Source organism: Xyrauchen texanus, chromosome 13 (genome assembly GCF_025860055.1).
Source record: "Xyrauchen texanus isolate HMW12.3.18 chromosome 13, RBS_HiC_50CHRs, whole genome shotgun sequence".
Lineage (NCBI taxonomy): Eukaryota > Metazoa > Chordata > Actinopteri > Cypriniformes > Catostomidae > Xyrauchen > Xyrauchen texanus.
The window spans coordinates 23,478,222-23,501,317 of record NC_068288.1 but is presented as its reverse complement, the minus strand read 5'-3'; the positions used below and the strand labels follow the sequence as shown (position 1 = coordinate 23,501,317).

The 23,096-nt window shown below is 37.3% G+C and overlaps 1 protein-coding gene across 2 annotated transcripts in view; it reads left to right on the top strand.

Annotated features, from left to right (window-relative positions):
- Positions 1-23,096, top strand: part of LOC127654175 (transmembrane protein 131-like) — a 72,787-nt gene that overhangs the window by 12,504 nt on the left and 37,187 nt on the right. Inside the window, exons 2-15 of one of the 2 annotated variants that reach the window (XM_052141227.1) lie at positions 2,758-2,819; positions 3,059-3,099; positions 10,179-10,247; positions 13,500-13,620; positions 16,865-16,981; positions 17,079-17,201; positions 17,316-17,396; positions 18,175-18,322; positions 18,422-18,478; positions 18,594-18,655; positions 18,748-18,856; positions 19,231-19,339; positions 19,460-19,613; positions 19,715-19,885. In XM_052141227.1, coding sequence (XP_051997187.1) covers positions 2,758-2,819; positions 3,059-3,099; positions 10,179-10,247; positions 13,500-13,620; positions 16,865-16,981; positions 17,079-17,201; positions 17,316-17,396; positions 18,175-18,322; positions 18,422-18,478; positions 18,594-18,655; positions 18,748-18,856; positions 19,231-19,339; positions 19,460-19,613; positions 19,715-19,885 — 1,424 coding nt within the window. Of the gene's footprint in view, positions 1-2,757; positions 2,820-3,058; positions 3,100-10,178; positions 10,248-13,499; positions 13,621-16,864; positions 16,982-17,078; positions 17,202-17,315; positions 17,397-18,171; positions 18,323-18,421; positions 18,479-18,593; positions 18,656-18,747; positions 18,857-19,230; positions 19,340-19,459; positions 19,614-19,714; positions 19,886-23,096 lie in introns of both variants that reach the window. The other variant, XM_052141226.1, reaches the window with a different exon arrangement.

The following is a 23,096-nucleotide window of genomic DNA, read 5'->3' as shown; positions in this document are numbered from 1 at the left end:
TTAAAATCTAATAAACCCAGATGTTCAGAAATAATAGAATAAAATAAGAAAACTGCAAATTACTTCTTAGCCAGTGTAGGTATTCATTTGATCTAAAACAAATCTAGAAAGTTGTCTAGACATAAATATTTATAAATAATCACGTTTATCCATAAAGTACTCATTGTGTATCAAACAATTTGTGTGTTTATTCATAAACCTCTGCAGATAGAGACGTATCCTCTAGCGGTTCACGCTGAGCACCACAGCAGTATGAAATAATTTATCATTACAATTCAACTCACAAAGTTTATCAAAATTACTGCTTGCCAAATATTGACTATAGATGCGGTACACTTAAAACACGTCACAGAACAAAGCAATGATTTGCAATCTATATGAATCATCATGGCAAAAGGAGCGGTGGATGTTTGATTCTCCCAGATATAGCCTATCCAAATGATTTGATAGTATTTGATACTTTTTTTTTATGGATCATAGGAAACCCACAAATTTCCAGCAAACTTAATGTGTAAATATTTTTTTGTACATAAGAAAATTCAACAACTGAGACATAAACTGAACAAGTTTCATAGACATGTGACCAACAGAAATGGAATAATGCGTCCCAAAAGTAACAGTCAGTATCTGGTGTGGCCACCAGCTGCGTTAAGTATTGCAGTGCATCTCCTCCTCGTGGACTGCACCAGATTTTCCAGTTATTGCTGTTATGAACTGCAGAGATGTTTCCACACTATTCCACAAAGGCATTTCCTAGTTCCCGGATATTTCTGGGGGGAATGGCCCTAGCCCTCGCCCTCCGATCCAACAGGTCCCAGACACACTCTATGGGATTGAGGTTCAGGCTCTTCGCTCTCCATGGCAGAACACTGACATTAATGTCTTGCAGGAAATCATGCATTGAATGAACAGTATGGCTGGTGGCATTGTCATGCTGGAGGGTCATATCAGGATGAGCCTGCAGGGAGGGTAACACATAAGGGAGGAGGATGTCTTCCCTGTAATGCACAGCATTGAGATTGCCTGCAATGACAACAAGCTCAGTTAGATGATGCTGTGACACACCACCCCAGACCATGACTGACCCTCCACCTCCAAATCGATCCCGCTTCAGAGTACAGGCCTCTGTGTAACGTTCATTCCTTCGATGATGAACTCAAGTTCAACCATCACCCCTGGTGAGACAAACTGCGAATTATCTGTGAAGAGGACATTTCGCCAGTCCTGTCTGGTCCAGCAAAGGTGGGTTTGTGCCAATTGGCAATGTTGGTGCAGGTGATGTCTGGTAAGTACCTGCCTTACAACAGGCCTACAAGCCCTCAGTCCAGCCTCTCTCTGCCTGTTGCAGACAGTCTGAGAACTGATGGAGGGATTGTGCGTTCCTGATGTAACTCAGGCAATTGTTGTTGCCATCCTGTACCTGTCCCACAGGTGTGATATTTGGATGTACCGATCCTTTGCTGGTGTTGTTACACGTGGTCTGCCACTACGAGGACAATCAGCTGTCCTTTCTATCTCCCTGTAGCGCTGTCTTAGGCATCTCACAGTACGGACATTGCAATTTATTGCCCTGGCCACATCTGCAGTCCTCATGCCTCCCTGCAGCATGCCTATGGCATGTTCACGCAGGTGAGCAGGCACCCTCGGCATCTTTCTTCCGGTGTTTTTTCAACTAGTCAGTAGAAAGGTCTCTTTAGTGTCTGAAGTTATTTTAACTGTGACCTTAATTGCCTACATCTGTAAACTGTTAATGTCTTAATGACCGCTCCACAGGTGCATGTGCATTAATTGTTTATGGTTCATTGAACAAGCATGGAAAACATTGTTTAAACCCTTTCCTATGAAGATCTGTAGAGTTTATTTGGATTTTACAAAATGAACTTTAAAATACATTATCCTGAAAAAGGGATGTTTCTTTTTTTTTTTTTTTTTTGCTGCATTTATATATGCATGATGGATGAAGCTGAGCTACAGTCGTACTGAAAATATTACCGCTGTCTTTAATATCAGTCTCCGTGTTGTTAACCGATCACGTTCATTTGGAGCATGCCACACACGTGCAGCTGATCAGATTGGAAGCGGCATTAAGACAAGTGCTGTGAATTCTTTTTCTCTTCCGTATTCCTTATATCAGCGTTTGTGGATTTACAACATGTTTAAATGCAGCGTTTGCAATGTTTTTTTTTTCAAAATCTTGATTTCTTGATAAATAAGCAAATTGTGTCAAAATGCAAATTCTAATTATCGAAAAATCTGAAAAACTGTGCAGCCCTAGTGTTATCAGTGGTTGTTTTCCTGTTTTGAGGACACCGTTAGAAAACATTTTCTTCTACACTCATGTGAAAGTGCTGAAGCTACTCACTTAAAAGATCAAAATTCAGATTGGGCTAAACTTTGTTGACTACATGCATTTCAATTTCGCTTTTTATTTTGATCTTTTCTGGCTTCAAACATTTATTTTCAGGAAGCCATAGCAACTATAGCCTCTCTTAGGCCACAAATGACAGTGAAAGCATATGTTCTGTTCAGTCCTTCATCAAAAACTCACTTGAGGCATATCCAGACAGTGAATGGTCAAAAAATGTCTCTAATGATTCACTGTCTCTTCAGTACTTTGTGTTGCCTGATGTGTAACTGTGTCCAAATCTGATATACTCCCAGACATCCACTTGCACACACAGAGCTCAAATCATCAACCTGCATGGTATTGTTTGCTGATACCTAAACCTCATGAGAATTTTCTCTGTCTGTCTACAGCTTTCATACAGTCAGACAACATCCTGGAAGTATTACACTTTGGGGAAGGAGGCCTCTTGCAGGTAAGCCTTTCAAGAGTTTTTGTGACTTACCATAGCATGCGGCTTGCGTTACAGTTCCATGCCATACATTTTTCAAATAAAATTGTCCGCCACCTCTTTGTGCTTTTAGTCCTTGTGAACCTCTCACCATACATCTGGGTTTTCTTTTTTTACTAGAGAGCAATGTCTTGATTTATATGTTGTGCATATTGGCTGTGCTGTAACTGTTCAAAACAATTTTTTCTCTTTCCTTTTTATAGACAGAGTCTGATATTGATCTTAGCTCATATCATCAAAAAAGGTATGGGTTTATTTTTATTCACCCTCAAATTTTCTGCATACATAATTTTGTACATCCTGGGGCAAAGCCAGAGTCGGCATGTGGTTTACATTAGACTGGCCAAGGGAAGATTTTTCTGTATTTAACAAGACATGTGAACTGAATTTTCCCACTAAACTATGAGACATTCTTGTGCATGTGGGAAAAAAGAAAGGAAAAAAAAAACTAGCAAAAACTACAAGCCGCCTCTGTCATTTCATCGGACTCTCTTCATATTTAAGTTGATTCAATCAAATTCACATTAGTACTTTCTTGGCAGTCATAGACTTGCAGTAAATTAGTACACAACAGAGGAGGGTTTTCCTTAGAAGGGTGCAATGAGAATGAATCAATAAATTAATCAATGGATGAATGAATGTTGTGTCTTTGCTGTGGCAATTTAATTACTTCTGTGAATTTACTCATTGGAACAGAGTTCAGGTAATTATTTTTCATCCCAGTCAACACCACCCATATACAGTTGATATGTAACATTTATGAAGACTAACACTTTTTTAACATGTTAGCAGAGGGGCTCCACTTGAAAAGTATTTTTTGTGTACTAGGTGGACTAGTAGTTTGCTCAGCCAATCAAAGCTTTCCAGTGCAGGGGATTGGCCAACCTGCTGAGCTGTATACATGAGCGGTGGCTGGTTTTCATTGGCTAATTGTGTGTTGAATGGCTCGTCACCTCAGCTATTGCCAACAGACATACCCTTATAGAGACGGTGGAAACCAGGCTCAAGTCTAGCACTAGTGAGAAAATGAGGAAACAAGCTAATACTGCTTTGTTCTTGTACCGTGTGTGTACTGAGACATGCAATCTTGCATATTTTGTGTATGTTGCTTTGAGTATGTCAGACAATTTGTAACTGCAAAAAGCTTAATCTGTTTACTGTACACAAATGTAGAGCTGTGTGTTCTAGTTGCTAATAGGCATATTAAACTTTGTTATTGTTGTTGTCTTCTGCTCATAGGTGGACAGTGTATTTGTGTGCTTTCAGAACAAATAATGAACTTTGTGTCTTCAGATAATGCTGTTTTTATTGCAGCTGATCAGGGTGTGTTTTTTTTTTTTGTTGTTTTTTTTCTCTCTCGCTTTCTGCCCTGCCGTCTCACACACACACAGACTGCAGTTGGGAAGTGGTTGACACTCTTTTAGCTGTGTTAGGGACTGTCACTGAATGTGTCTGTCACTTTCCATTCCATGGTTTAAGAGCCATTAAGAGTTTATGTTGATATTGAAAAAGAAGCTGTGCCTCATAACCACATAGAAAACCCTGTGTTACTTCAATACTTGCCCATATAAAAGTTACACACACTTCACCAGCAAGTTCTACCATAATCTTTTAATTCTTTATTCCCCATTATGTGATCTTCACTCCATTAAATCCAGTATTTTAGCTATCCTGCTGACATGTTTCATGTTTTGTGAGGGACAGGGTTTTCTCCTCTTTTGCTCCAAAATTGACCCTTCGCTAAGCTCCGCCCCCCTCGTTGCTTGCTCTGTCAAGCTATGCCGAACTTCCCATAGGAAAGAATGGGATATTGCAATTTAAAGGTGCATTATTTTGGCTTAATATTCTCATAAATGGAATTGACAACATTCTTGCGTTGTCTGGAATGAAGAGTGATATTGTAAAGCATATTTATCAGATTTGTTTTGTAATAGGAATTGTTAAATTACACTGTAATTTGATTGAGAACTGTGTAGAATGTGAATAAGAATCAAGGCAAATGATCATCACAGTCACATAAAAAGAGAAAAGCATAATTTAATGTGTCTCATAACACACTCACTATGATGCTGTGATCTCTTTATTTACCATCAACTTTACTAAGACCTTAATCAATATGTAAATTAATGAATGAATGTTAAGTTATAATATTTGTTTTAATTTACGTTGGAGCAAATGTTGGGGTCATTGCTGTTGTTATACATGCTCATTTGGCAAAGAAGAATGACACCGTTTAATTTATGGCATGCTCTTCTCAATATTTACTCCTGTAGACTCTTGGGGGAAAAAAGCAAGCACTTGTCAGAGAAATGGAGGATGGCAACAGTTTCTAAGACAGGATTGGCCACACTTAACGGCTTAGGAGTTCCAATTGTGGAACTCACTTCTTAGAGATATTAGAGATGCACCGACTATTAAGGCCAAAGTATACTTTGGTTATCCACATTGGTGATCCTTTTGCGCACAATAGTGATGCAAATTTCATCCCCGTCTGCATGCATCATGGTGCATGCACCTACCATTGGCTGTTCTAAGAGTATCGCAAAACGGTTTGAGATTCCACTGGTTACAGAGCTAGGGTTAGTAGAAATGTGGGGAAAAGACTACTTTATTCATACATATTCAGAAATGAACAGATGTAATACAAGCATAACAAATAACAAAAATAAACAGTATTTTACATGTTTACATGTACATGCTTAATTGGAAGCTGTGAGATTTCCTCACTCAGTCTCCCTTAAATGTTGTGGGAGCTTTGGGTGACAGTTGTTCAATTTGGCAGGTGTCAGTTTTCTGAGAACATTATTCATAGGAACCCACACTTTGTCCTCTGTAGGTATTTTGAATAATATTCTTGGTCCAGGTGGGTGGAAGAATTTTACAAAAACATCACCGTTTTCCACACTGCTGTCCTCAACCAATGGTTTATCTTTAACGCATTGAGTTTCTCAGATAGAGAAACAGGAGAATTCATCCCCAGGGAGAATGACAGTGATCATATCTGCTCTGTCATTCATAACCCACTGCTTAAAGGTGATGTCATCAGGAAGTGTTTCTTCTTTGTCAGACTCTTCGAGTATCTGCAGTAAGTCCTCTATACCTGGACACTGGTCACACTTGTTAAGCATGCAGTCATAACTGTTTATGTCACAGACTAGAAGTTCCAGTAGGTCCATTTAGTCCACTTTTAGCTTTGCTGACTCAACTATCAGCTTGATGTTTTGATGTTGTGTGCAGACACAGACAGTTCCTGATGCTCCTGCTAGCACAACATTTTGGCCTCCGTTCAAAAATGTTGATCTCCCCATCTTTACCTCTGGATGCTGATTTTATTTATTTAATTAATAGCCCTAGCTCTGTAAGCAGTTGAATCTCAAACTCCAATTTTTTACAGCAGAATGCTACTATAGAGGACTTATTTCTGTGACAATGTCAGGTTCCTATCTGGTCCCCCACCAGAGATATTTAACCCAAAAATTAGGGGAATTTAAAAACATTGTTGTCTCAAACCTGAAATGTATTGCATGCAAATGTATTAGCTACCACGTAGAAAATGTAAGACTGAGACTCGAACCCTTCCCGTTATGAATTGACCCTAAAAATTGAGCAATCCTAAGAATTACATTAGGAATTCATTTCAGAAAGTCTAAGGAACAAAAATGTGCCAGATGTTTATATATGTACATGTACCTTGTAATATGCTCTAGAGATCAGTTTTTGTTCCAAGGAGCTAGGACCATACTGAGTCGAGATACTGAGGTTTCCATAAACAGCTGTATAACCAAAATGTATCGTGTGCCATGACACAAAGATGGCCATTGTGGTTAAACCAAGTAAAGTAAAAATTAAAAGCTGGTGGTTTTTGCAATTCCAATACATGGAGGTAATCACTCAAAATAAAAAAAATGGGGAAATTAAAAATGGTCAAACAACCTGTAGTGAACAACTTGAGACATTTTTCCACGAAACCCAAAACCGAGAATTTCATGCTTTGATTAAATTTTCAGTAAGACAGTACAATGCAACTGAAAGCTAAAAACCATATCCTTGAGGAAGTCAAATGTATGCCTTTTATCAAAACATAATAATACCTTGGGCCACATTAGTTGGGCACACCCTAAAATCAATGATATCTTACCCGAGGGACCGTATCATTTAACATAGATTTGTTTCCACTATTCAGGCTGCAAGGTACAAGCCTTGCCGATATGCGAGGAGAGTATTGTTAAATCAAATATGGTAGAGTGGGGAGCGGGGGCTCTTAGACTTGCAGAATTGGCTCATGCAGCTCATGTAGCACAATGCATGGGATCATGATTCAGTCTTGAAAATTGCAATTGAAATTCTGTCAAGATTTCCAATATTTTAAAAGATGTATACTGGTATACAAAAGCTTGGAATAATGTACAGATTTAGCTGTTTTAGAAGAAAATGTATACTTTAATTTACCGATGTGGCATTCAACTGAACACAAAGTATAGTTAGGACATTACTAAACAGCACCATCACTATTTGAATTTTTTTTTTTTTTATGAAATCTAGACTGGCCCCATTTCCAGCAGCCATCACTCCAACACCTTATCACAGGGTTTCCGCAGTTCCTTAAAATGGCTTAAATATACTTTTTAAAATTTAAGGCTATAAAAAGTCTTAACAGCAGAATCTGTCATAATCATCTCTCTCTCTCGTGCATCCAGCAGCTGACGCTTGAGGTTAGTGTGAACTCGTGCAGGGAATCACATTTTTACTGACTTTACGATGTAACGTGTATAAACTCGTTAATGAGAAATGCAAATGGCATTATTCTGCATCTCTGTAAGCAAGCGATGCGCTAACGCTGTTGCTCCTGCTTATAATCCACAAAGCTGTCATCGTTGCAATTTGCAAGCGTGCAAGGTTGGAGCGGTCTTTTGATGCCTTTCAAATCTTGGCACTTCCTTATTTTGCATCACCTTTGACAAGATTATAACAGCACTACTCTGCTGCAGAGTTACACCTGTTATATCTCTCATCTCCATCTCTCTAAATCTGACATAAAGGTATTTTCTCTGCTATCTGAATCAGTCAATTTAAAAAGAAATTGTAATAATATACAAAACAATAATAGTATAATTATATAAATATTGTAATATCATATACATATGAAAATATCTTATTTATATTTAATATTTAGTATATAATCTGTTTTCAACATACATCATAACTTATTATGCAGCACAGTTCTCTTTCATAATTTAATCTGTTAACATTTTCAATACATATTGTCAACTTTAATGGGAATTTTTAAGGTAACTGACGAGTTTTGACTTGATACGTTTCACTCAAAAATGAAATTTGTCATCACTTACCTTCATGCTGTTGCAAACCTGTATGACTTTCTTATTTCAACTGATATCGAAAGGGGATATTAGGTGGCTTCAGTCAATATTCTCTTACATTGAATGAAAAACAAGATGCAGTGACAGTGAATGGTGACTGAGACTAAACGTTTTGCTTAACGTCACATTTTTTGTTTCATGGCTGAGAAATTCATATAGACTCATACAGGTGAGCTTTTAAAGTATTTGTATATTGTAAATATACTATTATTTTTTGTAATTGTAAAAATATATAAATGTTATTCAGCACATGCTATACCTTGTTCTCAGCAGTGCCATATTACATTTTTGATGAGAATGACTATGAGTCTGTGAGGGATAGACGTACAGTCTCATCAATGGGCTGTAATGCTGTTTAAAGTGTTTTTGGATCGTTCCGCAGATAAAACATTGGAACAATATATTTTCAAGGACACTCAGTAGACAAAAACTCCAGACAACATGAGTTGTGGAAAATCAGATGGGATCTAGGAGCAATTTATAGCTTTATACTGTGCATGCCATTGAAGAGATGGTAAGTCTATCCCTCACAGCTTAAACTACATGGACTTAGAGCGCATTGGGAATTAGGCATTCCAAATTGGGGAGAAAAAAAAAAGAGACATGAATTGAATTCCTTCAAGCTTGCAGAAACCCTGATTTGAGTAATCATGCTAATTTGGTACTAGAAAATCACTTGCCATTATATCAAACACAGCTGAAAGCTATTTGGTTCATTAAATGAAGCTTAACATTGTCTTTTGTGATTGTTTTTGAGTTAAGGTCAATATTAGTTCAAAAATGGCAAAAAAAAGAAATCGCTTTCTCTAGAATCTTGTCAGTCAATCATTGTTTTGAGGAATGAAGGCTATACAATGCTTGAAATTGCCAAAAAATACTGAAGATTTAATACAAAGGTGTACACTACAGTCTTCAAAGACAAAGGACTTCTGGCTCTAGAAACAGAAAGAGATGTGGAAGATCACATGTACAACTAAACAAGAGGATAAGTACATCATAGTCTCTAATGTGAGAAATAGACGTCTCGCATATCCTCAGCTCACAACTTCATTGAATTCCTCCCGCTCAACACCATTTGCATGTACAACAGTAAAGAGAAGACTCAGGGGTGCAGGCCTTATGGGAAGAATTTCAAAGAAAAAACAACTTTTGAAACAGAAAAAGAAAAGGGTAGAGCAGGCAAAGAATCACAGACATTGGACAAAAGATAATTGTTAGTGTTATGAATCTTAACCCCATTGAGCTTTTGTGGGATCAGCTAGACTGTAAGGTGCGTGAGGCCCAACAAGACAGCAACATCTATAGCAAGTGCTACATGAAGCATGGGGTGAAATGTCACCTGAGTATCTGGACAAACTGACAGCTAGAATGCCAAGGATCTGCAAAGTTGTCATTGCTGCACGTGGAAGATTTTTTGATGAGAATTGAAGTAGTTTAACAAGTTCTGAATTTGTTTTCAATTGTAATAGTAATTTTACAGGTTATTAATGTCCTGACTATTCAGTGTGATCAGTTGAATGCCACTTTGGTGAAATAAAGGTTCCATAAGTGCAAAATCTGTAAATGTTTCCAAACTTTTGGCCGCCAGTGTAGGTATAACCAGATTTTACATTAGATACTTTGTCCATGTTTGTATATATGTGGTTTGGTTATTTGTCATTTGTCCAGATCTCTTAGAGATTAAAGACTTGGTTTCTTGAACTTTAATGTTTGATGTAAACCTGATGCTTCCATGCCAGACAAAGCCTGTTTGCAACCCTGTGTGTGAGGGTATAGTGTCTCTTTGCCAGGGGGGAAACGTAGAGGTATTATTTGATCCTCGACAGGCCATCATATGCTGTGTGTTTTTAGATTGAGAGAAAAAAGCACATTGAAATCCAAGAAGCCGTGTCTCTGCTGGTTACTGTCTTTTTTTTTTTTTACTGTGTGTCCCTTTCTCTTGCAGTGCATCCTCTCAGAGGGGGAACAGCAGACCTATACGCTTTGAGCCTCCACTGCTGGACTTTCATGAAGAGTAAGTCAACGGTACATGGCTTGTTGACATGAAGTTTCAAGCAGTAGCAGTGTGATGTATTAAACATAAAACTGTTTGAAACAATTGTACAGGAATTATAACATGTTATTATACATTAGAGCTGCCGTAGGCTCCATTTAGTGGCTTGGTGTGTCTGTGTCATTCTGTGAGTACACAGCCAAAATGCTAACTATGTGTGTCATAAATAAACAAAAGCAATATAATTTCTGGATCCAAAAGTATTTATTAAATTATTATAGCATAAAAAATATGTTTAAAGTATGTGAACATGTCGAAATTTAGGTACGTATTATTTAAGGCATATTATTTATATTGCAGGCAGAAAATAAATGAGGAAATTTATGTATGCTTGCTCTTGAGTGGCTTAAATAATAATAGCCTACATAAATATTTTTACATACTTTTGACGTTCTGTGCTGAAAAAGAAATCATCAAATTAATGAATAACTACTCACCTGAATAACACAAAAGGGGTGTCGTTTTTAAGACTTTAAAATGCATATGGGCTTTTTAATTTGCTGAAAAAATTAGAAGTGTTCCATTTCAATAACTTATGAAATATGATTATTTACTGTACACATACTGTCAAACATACAGTTAGTAGTAATACAAACATATTATTTCACTCGCATATCATATTCATTTCAAGTAAAGGCCCAGATAAAAAACCTTTAAGAGTGAATAAGCTGTAAACATATATATTTTGTCGTGTTTCACTTGTAATTCATGAAACACAAACATAATAGTGCTCTTGATTGAGATAACTGCTTTAATGTTCAAAATACAATGTAATATAATGCATAGATATGAAAATAGAATTGGATCAAATGTGATGCAACCTCAGATATCCTTGTTATCCTGGGGGACAGTCTCTGGTTAAAGTGGATCAACAGCTGTTATGGTGTGTTTCGACCCGACACACGGTTACATTTTAGAAGATATGCATTTTTTTTTGTTTTTTGTTTTTTCAAAATGCCCCTATTGATGCGTTCCAGTCCCAGCACCTAAAATATGCATTTTACCTTATACATGTACTACAAATGAGCACTGCAAAAATGTCTGTTCATAAAAATTGCTAGTTTTATTTTTAGTAATTTTACAATAACATCTACCCAGCTTGCTATTGGAACAACAACAACCATTCACTGACAAGATTACAACATTTCATTTAGATGACCTAATCTAAGTAATGCGGTGTGGTTTTCTGCAGAAGTTGGTAATTTTTGTCATTTGTGACATATTTCATAACACTAAACTATATAACTATAGTTTAACCATGGTATTTAGTTACAACATAGTTAACCATGTTTACTGATACAATAATATTGTAGTAAAACCATGGTTTCAGACCCCCCACACACACACACACTAATTAACAACAATTATAAGAAATAAGTAATTTCACCTTTAGATATTTTGTTATTTTGTTGTGAATTTACTCCAGAAGCTGTTTCTCTGATTTTCTGTCATTCCCCCTACAAGGCACTGATCCCCATCCTGCACAAGTATTTGCTAATATGGCCTGATCTATTTTATTTCACTTTGAAGCTTATGATTTTTGTTCATGGTAACTAAATAATAATATCCCTTGTTAAAAAAAAAAATACAAATATTAGAATCAATATTTTTTGTCAGGATCTATATTTTTGATACAGCTGTATCAGAAGTATCGATACTTTAGGATCGATGCACCCATCCCTAGCTCACTCCTCATGCAGCCAGCAGGTCAGGTGATACCTACAGCCTCTGACTCGTGTGCGTTCTGTTCAGTAGAATACTATACCATATTTCCTACAAAGGCTTCACCTTTGCACCAAAGTCAGAACTTTGGAGGGTAGCATGCAGCTGCTTTAATAAAGCAATAAGCTTGAAAGGCTTTGCACTTCAGTGAGTTTTACCACAGAAAAGTTGTGTCCCCCTCACAGGGACACAAATTCCTTTAGTTCAGTAAAGAATAAACATTCTGTCATTATTCACTGATTTGGATCCAAATCAAGTTTTTCCATGGAATATAAAAGATGTTAGGCTCAATATGCAAAGAAAGATGGAATGAAAATGAATGGTGACTGAGGCAAAACATTTGAGCTAACATTTCCTTTTCAGTTAAAAGAACCAACATTGACAAGCAATGTAACAACTTGTATTAATACATGCATTACACAACAGCTTCAAACACTGCTTATCCAATCAGAATTTAGATTGGAAACTGTCAGTTTTGTGATTGACTTTATACTTGGCAAAACTTTATGGATTGACTTAATGTAAAAAAGGTTTGGGTCCTGACTGAGAGGCTCTGGTGTAGTGCAAAGAATCTTTGGAGCAATGTGTCCATCAGATGAACCCTATTAAAGTGTTTGTTTCATAGGGCCCTTTTGAAATAGTAATTTTTAGCACTTATGTTTGGACCAATAATACAGTATGGCTGCCATTTATTGTACTTCTATCTGTACTATTCTGTACTTATTGTGTCTTCTAAATGACCTGTACTGTCTTCTAATTTACCTGCATTTATATAATTTATGCCATTTGGAACACACTGTCAGTGTGTGGTAAAACAAGCTAACTACGTATGTAGTCTTCATCCATGATGGGCATGTTAGATTTTATGCTGGCATTCCTCCAGATAACCCTTGCTCCACTGCTCTCTCTTTGCATTATTCTCTATCTAATTCTCTTTGCCCGTCCTTCTTCTCCCACTCCTTTATTAAACAGACCCCTTATCTCTGGTAGTTCATAGGGAATTGCTGCACAGTCATGAGCTGGTGAGGCCTGTCTCCCCAGATGCAAGCAATAAAAGCTCAGAAACCTCAGATACTTTACTAGCTCAGCCTAAATCATGAACCGTAATTGCCTGCTGATAACATTCACTGCAAAGCAGTACTTAAAGTTAAGTTATTTGCCTTTTGATTCTGTATTTCTATTTTGGATGTAGAGAATGTGACAAGAACGTTTTGACAGCTTTTGAATTTAAAGTGTTAAGGGTATGTACCCAGTTTGGTAACCACAAACGGCCGGATAACAGGGTTTGAGCCACTTAGGATCTTTTGCCTGTGTACTGAATAGAGTTTCTTCATTTATCTGATTGTGATTTGAATAAGACTAAAAATTTATTTTGTAAGTCAAATAGTCATCTTCGAAATTAAGCCATTGATTTTTTTTTTTTTTTAGAGGTCAAGTTTAGGACTGAATATTCAGTGATTTACTTATATGTTCTTTTGTCTTTATCTGTAGGCCAGTTGGAATGCCAAAAATGGAAAAAGTTTACTTGCACAATCCAAGTTCAGAAGAAATAAGTTTAATATCAATATCAGCAACAACATCACATTTTCATGCATCCTTTTTTCAGAATAGGGTAAGTATTTTGTTGTGTGTTTTGCACCATGTTTTTACCGTAGAGAGGCCCAAGGTATGGTTTAAAACGTGTGGAGACCATTTGGTTTATGGGTACTTCCTGTTCAAATGTAACAAAAAAGTACAGAAAATATGTTCTTTTAGCTTGTGTGCCTTGCTGCTAGATGTGTGTGGTTGAGGTTTCATCTTCCTGTTTGGCACAGAACATGATTAAACCTCAAAGAGCCCTTTGATAAACACCACAGCTCATCTGATTAGGACACTAGTTAGGGGCACCTATTAACTTATTATTTTTATTAACAATTTTTTTTTATATTAGAAGTAGTGGGCGAGCGATATATCGCAGAGGCTGAAAAATCAGATGATATTCTGACTTTTTCATTATCGACATCTGCCTATACATTTTCCAGCTTGGCTGATTTGTTTCTTGAGGGTACTGAAAATTGCCTGCTTCCATGTGAAGAGACATGTAAACGGCCAGTCACGGTTCGTTTTGTTGTTATGAGCCATCGTGTTACTACAAAAATAGACCAGTGTGCAGCATTGTGTCATTTAAACAGTCTGCAGGTAGACACATTTGAGCTCATGTTAAAAGTGCTCGTCTGTTTCATTCTCCTTCCCTCTCCTCAACAGTTCCCTGTGACTTTTAACTGTCTTGTCTAATGATAAAAAGGCAAATATCGGTAAAAATAATATCATATATCGTCTGCAAATATGCGCATATCACATTTAAAAAGATGTAATAAACCAACCTCACACAACTTGAGCAGATCCAGCATCCTGTGAAGCACTTATTTATTTACCTCTAATGCACGTATTCTAACTGTCTCTCCTCATCAGTTCCCTATAACATTTCTAATGATAAAAGCACAAATATCAATGCAACTTTTATTAAATACCGTTTGGAAATATGCAGAAATGTCATTTAAACACATTCACGAACCTCACGAAAATCAGCATTTCTTTTCTTCGAGTGCTCCTCTAATATCTTCCTCCTGAAGCTCGAATTCTATAGTCCAGAAACAAAAACTTAAGGATCAGGATCAAAAGTTCCACTGATTCACAATAATGACGGTCACTCCGTGTCAATTCAAGCAGGCAATCCAGGTAGTTTAAACTGTCAGGAGATTGAGGCGTGCGCTGGATCCGCACGTGCTTGTGAGAACAACTTCATGGCTGTGTCCTAAACCAGGAAAATGCTGCCTCCGGAGGCTGTATATGGAGGTACGATGAAAATATGGTGCTTTTCAAACTGTTCGGAGACCAGTTTCCTTCAGAGTTCCATTCATTCAAAACAGATGTCAGTTAAGCCATTAACTGATCAGGCAGCAAAGTAGCAAGTCAGCTGCAAACATTTTCGGATGCAGCCCAAGGTAAAAGTACATCGCATCACGTGTGCTATAAGTATAAGTCTTATTCACTATACACTGAAGGTACTATTGGTTTTCAGTTTTTTTTTTGAGAAAATGCGATTGCTAACGTGGACATGCCATCCATGGTTGCTGGACTACTGTGTGTACTGTTATTTCCTTCTTCCTAATATATTAACAATGTCTTCATGTCCAAATAAATTACCAAAAATTGATGATTAAACAGATATCAAAATAAACTATTATCTACCATACAATATATATTTTTTAGTTTTGTGTGAAGTTGAGTAAATATAGTGCTAAATATTATTCATTTATTTTTTCACACAATATCGGAATTGTATCAGCCTATCTGACACCCTGCTCTCTGGATATCGGCATCGGCCATTAAAAAACCCATATCGGTCAGCCGCTAATCGCTAGTCACTGACCGTCACCCTGACACACACATTCACATTAGAGAAACAGCAGGCCTTTTGCCTCGCTGAATCTTCTAATTAAAGCTTTTAGCGTATGTGTAAAGAGTGTGTGCACACTCCAAGTGGTTATAAATTAAACACATCCCACCTGTTTCTGACACCTGCATAAATCAGCTCCACTTTGCCCTGGCTAATGACATGTGCCTGGCTAGGCTTCAGGTCAGCATGGAATTTAGGCTACTCTTCGTTAATCAGGGTTTCCACGTGTCCTGGACATCATGGAAAACCTGGAATTTTGTAATGCAGTTTTTCAGTCATGAAAAAGTCATGTCATTTTTGTTCCAACACTGCTGTTTTGTATACACCGAACATTTGTGACGATGGTCAGACTACCATTTAAAAATATTACACTTCGGTATGCTTACACTGCCGTTACCACATGTAGGCCCCTATGATTTGCCCAATGTGGAAAACATGATTGATCCACTGAATCCTGTCATAAAAATTGCATTTGTTAGAAGATGTGGAATGCCACAGAATTGTACATATTTGGGACAAAAATTTATGTTTGAATGCACAATTAATCAAATTAAAATCTCAATATCTCCAAGTGTGATTAATAAACCACAAAAGGCAGCGATTTAATAAAAAAAAAAAAGTATAATCTTCATGTGCTGCATGCTTTAAAATAAATGTGTGAAGCTGGCAATTCGGATGCTGAAAACACCTCATGAGCATCACGTGTGCTCTGGGTGTGTGTATGTGTCTAGTAGAGGACGGTGAGTTGAGCACTCTGAAGCGTGCAGCACAAATTGACTATCTATTATTTTAATAAAAAAATAGCTTTTTGGACTTTAATTATCACACTGGGACATGTAGCAAACTGATTATCCAAAGTTGAGAAACTACCATCAAAATATAAGCTAGATTTAAAAGGACGTGTGAAATGGGAAAAAAAGATGATGTTTAATGCAATTAAACATCTGTGTTGTTCTGTTGTGCAGAACCTCATTTGACAAAATTATCTCCAGTATTGTTTCGGATTGTGCTGTGAGGATTTAGTAAAAAAGCACTTCATTTGATAAAAATAATGCAATGTTATGTTGAAAAATTGTATTAATTAAAATAATTTTATTTTCATTTAATTAACGTTTTAAATTCATTTTGTTAGACACCACTTTGATGAATAAATTGATTAAACTGTCGAATACGGAATAAAAAAAATAATAAAAATTTTTTTGCTTAAATATTTCACGTGTGTTTTTTGCTTAAATATTTCATCTGTGTGTCACATAACATTTCCTGGAAAATGTTGTCTTGAAAAGAGTGGGAACCTTGGTTAATGCTTTTTGGCACTCTTAAATACTGTATAACATTCAGCCCAAAATGAATTGTTTTAATTATTAATGTAATCTGTATGCATAATGTAATATTGTCCACCATTGTTTATTTACAGATAATTCCACCTGGAGGTAACACCTCATTTGATGTTGTGTTTCTAGCTCGAGTAGTAGGGAATGTAGAAAATACCTTATTTATTAACACATCACATCATGGAGTGTTTACATACCAGGTAAATTATATGCACCGTCATGTACAAAGGTTTCATGCACTCCATGTTTGCCTCTTTTAATGAAATGATCTGTGAATATGAGTTGCCTTGTGTTTAGGTGTTTGGTGTGGGTATCCCAAATCCTTACAGACTCAGGCCCTTTGTAGGGGCTAGAGTTCCAGTAAATAGCAGCTTCTCACCACTCATAAGTATCTTCAACCCACACAGTGAACCACTCCAGGTGCACAAAATTCTACTTCAAGAATACCTGTGTTTCTTGTTTTAGTCATGTAAATTGGTATTTTGTATATATTATGCAAGTCTTCTCTTCAATGTGGTGATTTTTTGGATTTAGGTTGTAGAAATGTATACCAGTGGAGGAGACCTACATTTAGAGCTGCCTACTGGACAGCAGGGTGGCACCAAACAATTATGGGTAATCATCAAAATATTCTTCAAATCTGCACATCTAGATTAACTGACAGTAGACCATTTGTAAAGATCATTGAAGTTGTCTGGGGTTAAGTGCTTGGCTCAAGGACACATGGACACATAATGGTCATAGTACAGGATAGAGATGTCAGCAGTTGTTTAGTTCCTAGCTTGCTCCCTTTCTTAATGAACTCCCCAAATTTTGCCAATTAAAATTAATATTTACATGTTAGGGCTCTATATGTACATTTAATGGAATTGTTCTCATGAAAATTCTCTCATCATTTACTCACCCTCATGCCTTCCCAGATGTGTATGACTTTCTTTCATCAGTAGAACACAACATTTTGTTAAAGAATATCTCCGCTCGGTCCATACAATGCAAGTGAATGGTGATCAGACCTTTTGTAGCTCCAAAAACCACATAAAGGAAACATAAAATTAATCCATAAGACTCCAGTGTTTAAATCCATATTGTCAGAAGCAATATAATAGGTTTGGGTGAGAAACGGATCAAAATGTAAGTATTTTTGTACTCTAAATCCCCATCTTCACTTTTACATGTGAAAGTCACATGTGGTGCCTGTTTAGTTTCACTTTCATATCTGAAAGTGAAAGTTTAAGTGGAAATTTAGAGTAAAAAGGACTTAAATGGTGATCTGTTTCTCACCCAAACCTATTATATCACTTTAGAAGATAATGACCATCTGGTCATACTTAAAGTACTTTTCTGTATTATTCATTTTCGGATTTATATTTGCACAATTTTGTTTTTATAGGAGATTGCTCCATTTGAGACGAAGGGCGTAATGAGAGCCAGCTTCTCCTCTCGAGATGCTGACAACCACACAGCCTTTATTAGAATTAAAACTAATGCGTCCAACGACGACGAGTTTATAATCCTCCCTGTAGAGGTTGAAGTCACCACAGGTCAGTTAGAGTCACCCTGATCATCTTGTCTGACTAATAACATATAATCAGTATTATTTTAGCTCTGACTCATTGTGTATGTTTAATGCATCTACCCAGCACCTGGAATATACTCCTCTACAGAGATGCTGGACTTTGGTACACTTCGATCGCAAGGTGTGCTTTTTACAATATATTTGACTGCAGGTTCTGAGGAAAGGCAAATCAGTTCGCAGGAAACAGACACTGTAAAAAAAGGTAACAATTCTTTTGTTTCAATTCATCTTTACAGATCGACCAAAACAACTGAATTTGCATCTGTTAAATTCAGGAACAAAAGACGTATCAATCATGGTAAGCTTTTTTTAATAGGTCTGGCAAGGTTTTCGGTTAAACTCATTTAAAAAAGTTTGCTTTTTAGGGTTCTTAATGTGTCTAATTTTCAGAGTGTTCGGCCAACTCCATCTAATGAAGCTGTTGCAGTTGAGTTCAAGCAAATCACACTAAAAGCTGGAGAGAGCCGATATACCAAAGTCGCAAGTATTAGCTTTGATGGTATGTACTGTTCTTTTCAGAGTTATCGGTATTAGAACAGGATCTCTGAAAGCAAAGATACCTTTTAATCCAGATTGGTCTATTACAGCATCATTTTATAGATTACTCATCTGTCATGGCTCTGTATTGATTTGATGTTAATCTCAGCAAAATATTAAAAAAGTGAGGAATTCAGTTTGACAAGTCAAAATTTTATAACGCTTTTGGTGGTAGAAGTTTTTGTGTTTTTAAATCTGTTATTAACCATCTTTTATTATCTGTTGTTACCCATAAAGTCATTGTTGTGTTTGCTAATTTTTTAGACATCAGTTTCCATTGTTTTACATGGAGGAAAGTATTTGTTTACAGATGTTCATTGTTTTTGATGCTTTCAGCTTTAAATGCAAGAAGCTTAGACCAGTTTTCTGGGAAAATAACAGTGAAGGCAAAAGAGAAAAGCTACTCAAAACTTGAAATCCCTTACCAAGCTGAGGTTTTAGAAGGGTAAGCATTCCTCATATTCACCAGTGTAGATTAGAGTTGCCAACTACAGTAACTACACTAACTAGTTCACAATGAATTTAAATCAGCCATTTTTCGGATGGCTTTCCGACGTTCCCTCAGGTACCTGGGCTTTGACCACACAGCCACCCTGTTCCACATCAGAGACAGCCCTGTAGATCCAGTTGACAGGCCCATCTACCTCACCAATACCTTCAACTTTGCCATACGCATCCACAATGTGTCCCTGCCTGAGGAGGCCAAGACCATGTTCAATGTAAGTCAGTCTTCCAGATTTTGAATTGAATGTGTTCATACCTGTGACAGAATTTTGTGGCCTTTAGACATGACTGTTGCTTGTGTTTTTATTTTTTTCAGGTGCATAATTTCAGCACGCCGGTACTTATCCTTCCGCATGAGTCGCGCTACATTTTCTCCCTTCTGTTCCGACCAGTACGACCCTCCATCCACATCGACAGCAACATCCTCCTCATCACCAATGCATCAAAATTTCACCTGCCAGTCAGGGCCTACACCGGCTTCTTGGAGGTATATTAGAAACACAGACATGTCTGCTATCCTCTAAATCCTCTGGACATTTCCTGCCACCATAAATTCCTCTTTTTGTCTTTGTTTGTTTTTAATGTTGGAAAATTCAGGCAAGGCAAGACCATGAATCTTCCCTCCTAGATAGAATTTTTGGGTGTATAGTTTTTAAAACATTCTAATTATCCCCAAAAATGCTGTCTGGGTTGTTCAGTAGATTTTGAAAGGGCCTTCGTCTGATTAATGAGGTTGTTTAACTTTCTTTCAGTTTAGAGATAGACAGGGTTCGGACAAGTCTTGAAAGTTTAGAAAATGCTTGAAATTTGAAAATGTTCCTTGAAAATGCTTGATTTATCCTAAGGTGGTTGTCAGTTATAAACAAAGAAAATGATTAATTTTTGCTTCGGTGGTTGTCAGTTATAAACAATCTAAAATTATTTAGAATTTGAATAATGTTTTTTACAGTTTTCATTGCGTTTGGCGTCTCGTCAGCACGGGAGCACACGTGCACCGTTCTGCAACTACGTTCTCTTTCTTTGATGTTGTGCGCACAAGGAAGTACAGCGCGTCTCTCCACTGTGGTAGATTAAATTACTTTGGAATAATTTACAATCAATATGTAAAATCGCATTACTACTTGATAAGCATACAAATGTCTTCAGTTTACCATAAAAAAAAATGACAGAAATATTACTGTTAACATTAACATTAAATAATAATAATTTAATATTACATTACAGTACTATAATATTACAGTTTGTTTTTGAAATGGATGTCCCTGCACGATGCTTTAAGTTTAATAATTTAGTATAACTTGTAGGTAAATGTTTATTCATCATGCTATTTTTATTCCATTAACTCATTAAATGGAAAACATGACTTGATTATTTTAAACCTGCAGAAACCCTGTTTGATAAGCAGTGTTCCATCTTCTAAGGCCTTGTTGAATGCGTGCCCTAGTTGTACAGTTATCCCTTAGCCTACATATTTTAGCTGTCAGAACAGCTGAAATCACTCATAATATTCCTAATAAAATAATATTGTTCAAATCAGTCTGATAATTGCAGTCATGTGTTATAATGGTGTGGGTAAAAATAATCCCATCACACTAAATTAATATCTGTGCAGTTGTACAAATTTAAAAGTGAGATTTCACGGGAGACACATGGCGCCATGCGAGGATCGGACGTGTGAATGGCGAGCTCTGTGCTCTTTGCTAGTTTTAACACTTTTAATGACCTAAATCGGTGAGATTCAATACACACTGTTCCATAACTGTTCTAGGAGAACAATATGTCAAAGAATCAAAAAATCCTTTGGCTCTGGGGACGTTGAAAGACACTTATGTGCTCAAGCTGACCCCCAAGAAGGCCCTGAGCCATATGGAGAACCATAGCCAGCAGAATAATGTCCATATTGTCGGTATTCCTGCGGGCAGGATATGGTGAATTTCCTAGACGGTTCTTTCCAAATCTGCTAGACATAACGGGCCATAAGCTGGAAATCGAGCAAGCTCACTGGGTTCCTTCTTGGCGAGCTGCGGAGGGAGGGAGGGAGGCAGGCCCCGATCATTTCTGGCCAAATATCTGAGATCATCCAATAAAGATCTTGTTTCATGAGGCGAGGAGTAAAGGAAGGCTTTTTTGGAAAAACCACAGCATTTTCTTGTTCCCAGACTTTGCAAATTCGATGAGAGAAAGGGGATCAATTCAAGGAATGAAAGAAACCTTGACATCAACGTAAGGTCACTTTTGCACTGATATTCCCGGTTATGATAGATTGAATTGATGCTAAGGATGGCCGGAAAACATTCACATGCCCACAGCAAGCGATGTCCTCCATAAAGTCAGTGGAGTAAGTTATCTTGTGGTACTCACTTTGCAGCCGAGTGAGCTGACTCCGTGATTCTTTTTTTTTTTGTGCTGGATTTTGTTTTGTGGAGATAACATTCCTTCGGGACAGTTTTGTGGATGAATCTGCAAGCTCTTTGTGCTTATGCTGCCTATTGGCTGGAGTTTGTTTTGTGGAGTTGATCTTGCAAGACATTGGAGTGTTTAGGTCATTTGTTGCACTCATGTAGCAGCCGAGTGAGCCGGCCCACTGAACATTCGTTTGACTGTTCGAGGATACTGAGTGCCTTTTTTTTTTCTTTTTGTCCTGGTTCCGCCTAGCGGCTGGAGTTTGTTTTATGGAGTAACACACCTTTGGGACAGTGTTGTGGATGAATCTACATGCTCTTTGTGTTTATTCTGCCTTTTGGCTGTATTTTGTTTTATGGATTATCTTTTGTTGTGTAATTAAAAAATTTGTATAGAAACACCGGACTTGAGCAATCCAATGGCAACGTTGCCACGGGGGCTCTCGTAGGCGTACGTGGACTGTTTGAGTTTAGAGGGATGAACTCCAGTTGGTGCTGTCATGCGTGGGGTTAATATTTTTTATTTTTATGCAATCGGTCTCAAAGATTTTGCTCATTGGTCACTTCCACCTGAGAGAGCCCCTCCCTGGTTTTGTATTGAACAGAAATCCCCCTATTTTGCCATTGCAAAGCCTTTCTATCAAACTAACCGGAGAAGTTACACCCCCGTTATCTTGCATTTGCACTCAGTATGGGCAGAAGTGTTCAGAGTGTTTAAATCAGACATTTATATAAATGTTTCTTCGAGCATATGGCTGAACCCAAAATTATGTATTAATAAGTCCCCTTTCTGCTGGACAGAGTGGATTGTGAGGGAGGTTAATATGCTAAGTGGCCTTTATGAGAGTGGAGTGTTGAGACCATTTGAAAATTTGGTTCAACATTTTGGGATTCACAGGTCTCAATTCTTTAGGTATTTTCAGTTGCGCCACCTGCTTTGCACTATTTTTGGGAGTAGCATACGCCCCCCTAAAGTGGCAGATATTCTGGAAGTAGTGATTACTGCTTTTGGAAAAGGCATCAGTGTATTACTCCCTGCTAATTCAGAGTCTGGGTGATGGAGCTTTAACTTCTATCAAGAGATTATGGGAGAAAGATTTAAAATTGGTTTTGGAGGAGGGAGTGTTGGCTAGGATTCTAAAAAACGTCAAGTCTGCATCTAGAGATGCAAGGGTGAGCCTTATGCAATTCAAGATTTTACATCAATTCTATTGGATCCCCTCTAGATTGTACAGGCTTGGTCTTAAAGACTCCCACCTGCTGGCAATGCCAATCAGAAGATGGGGACATGACTCT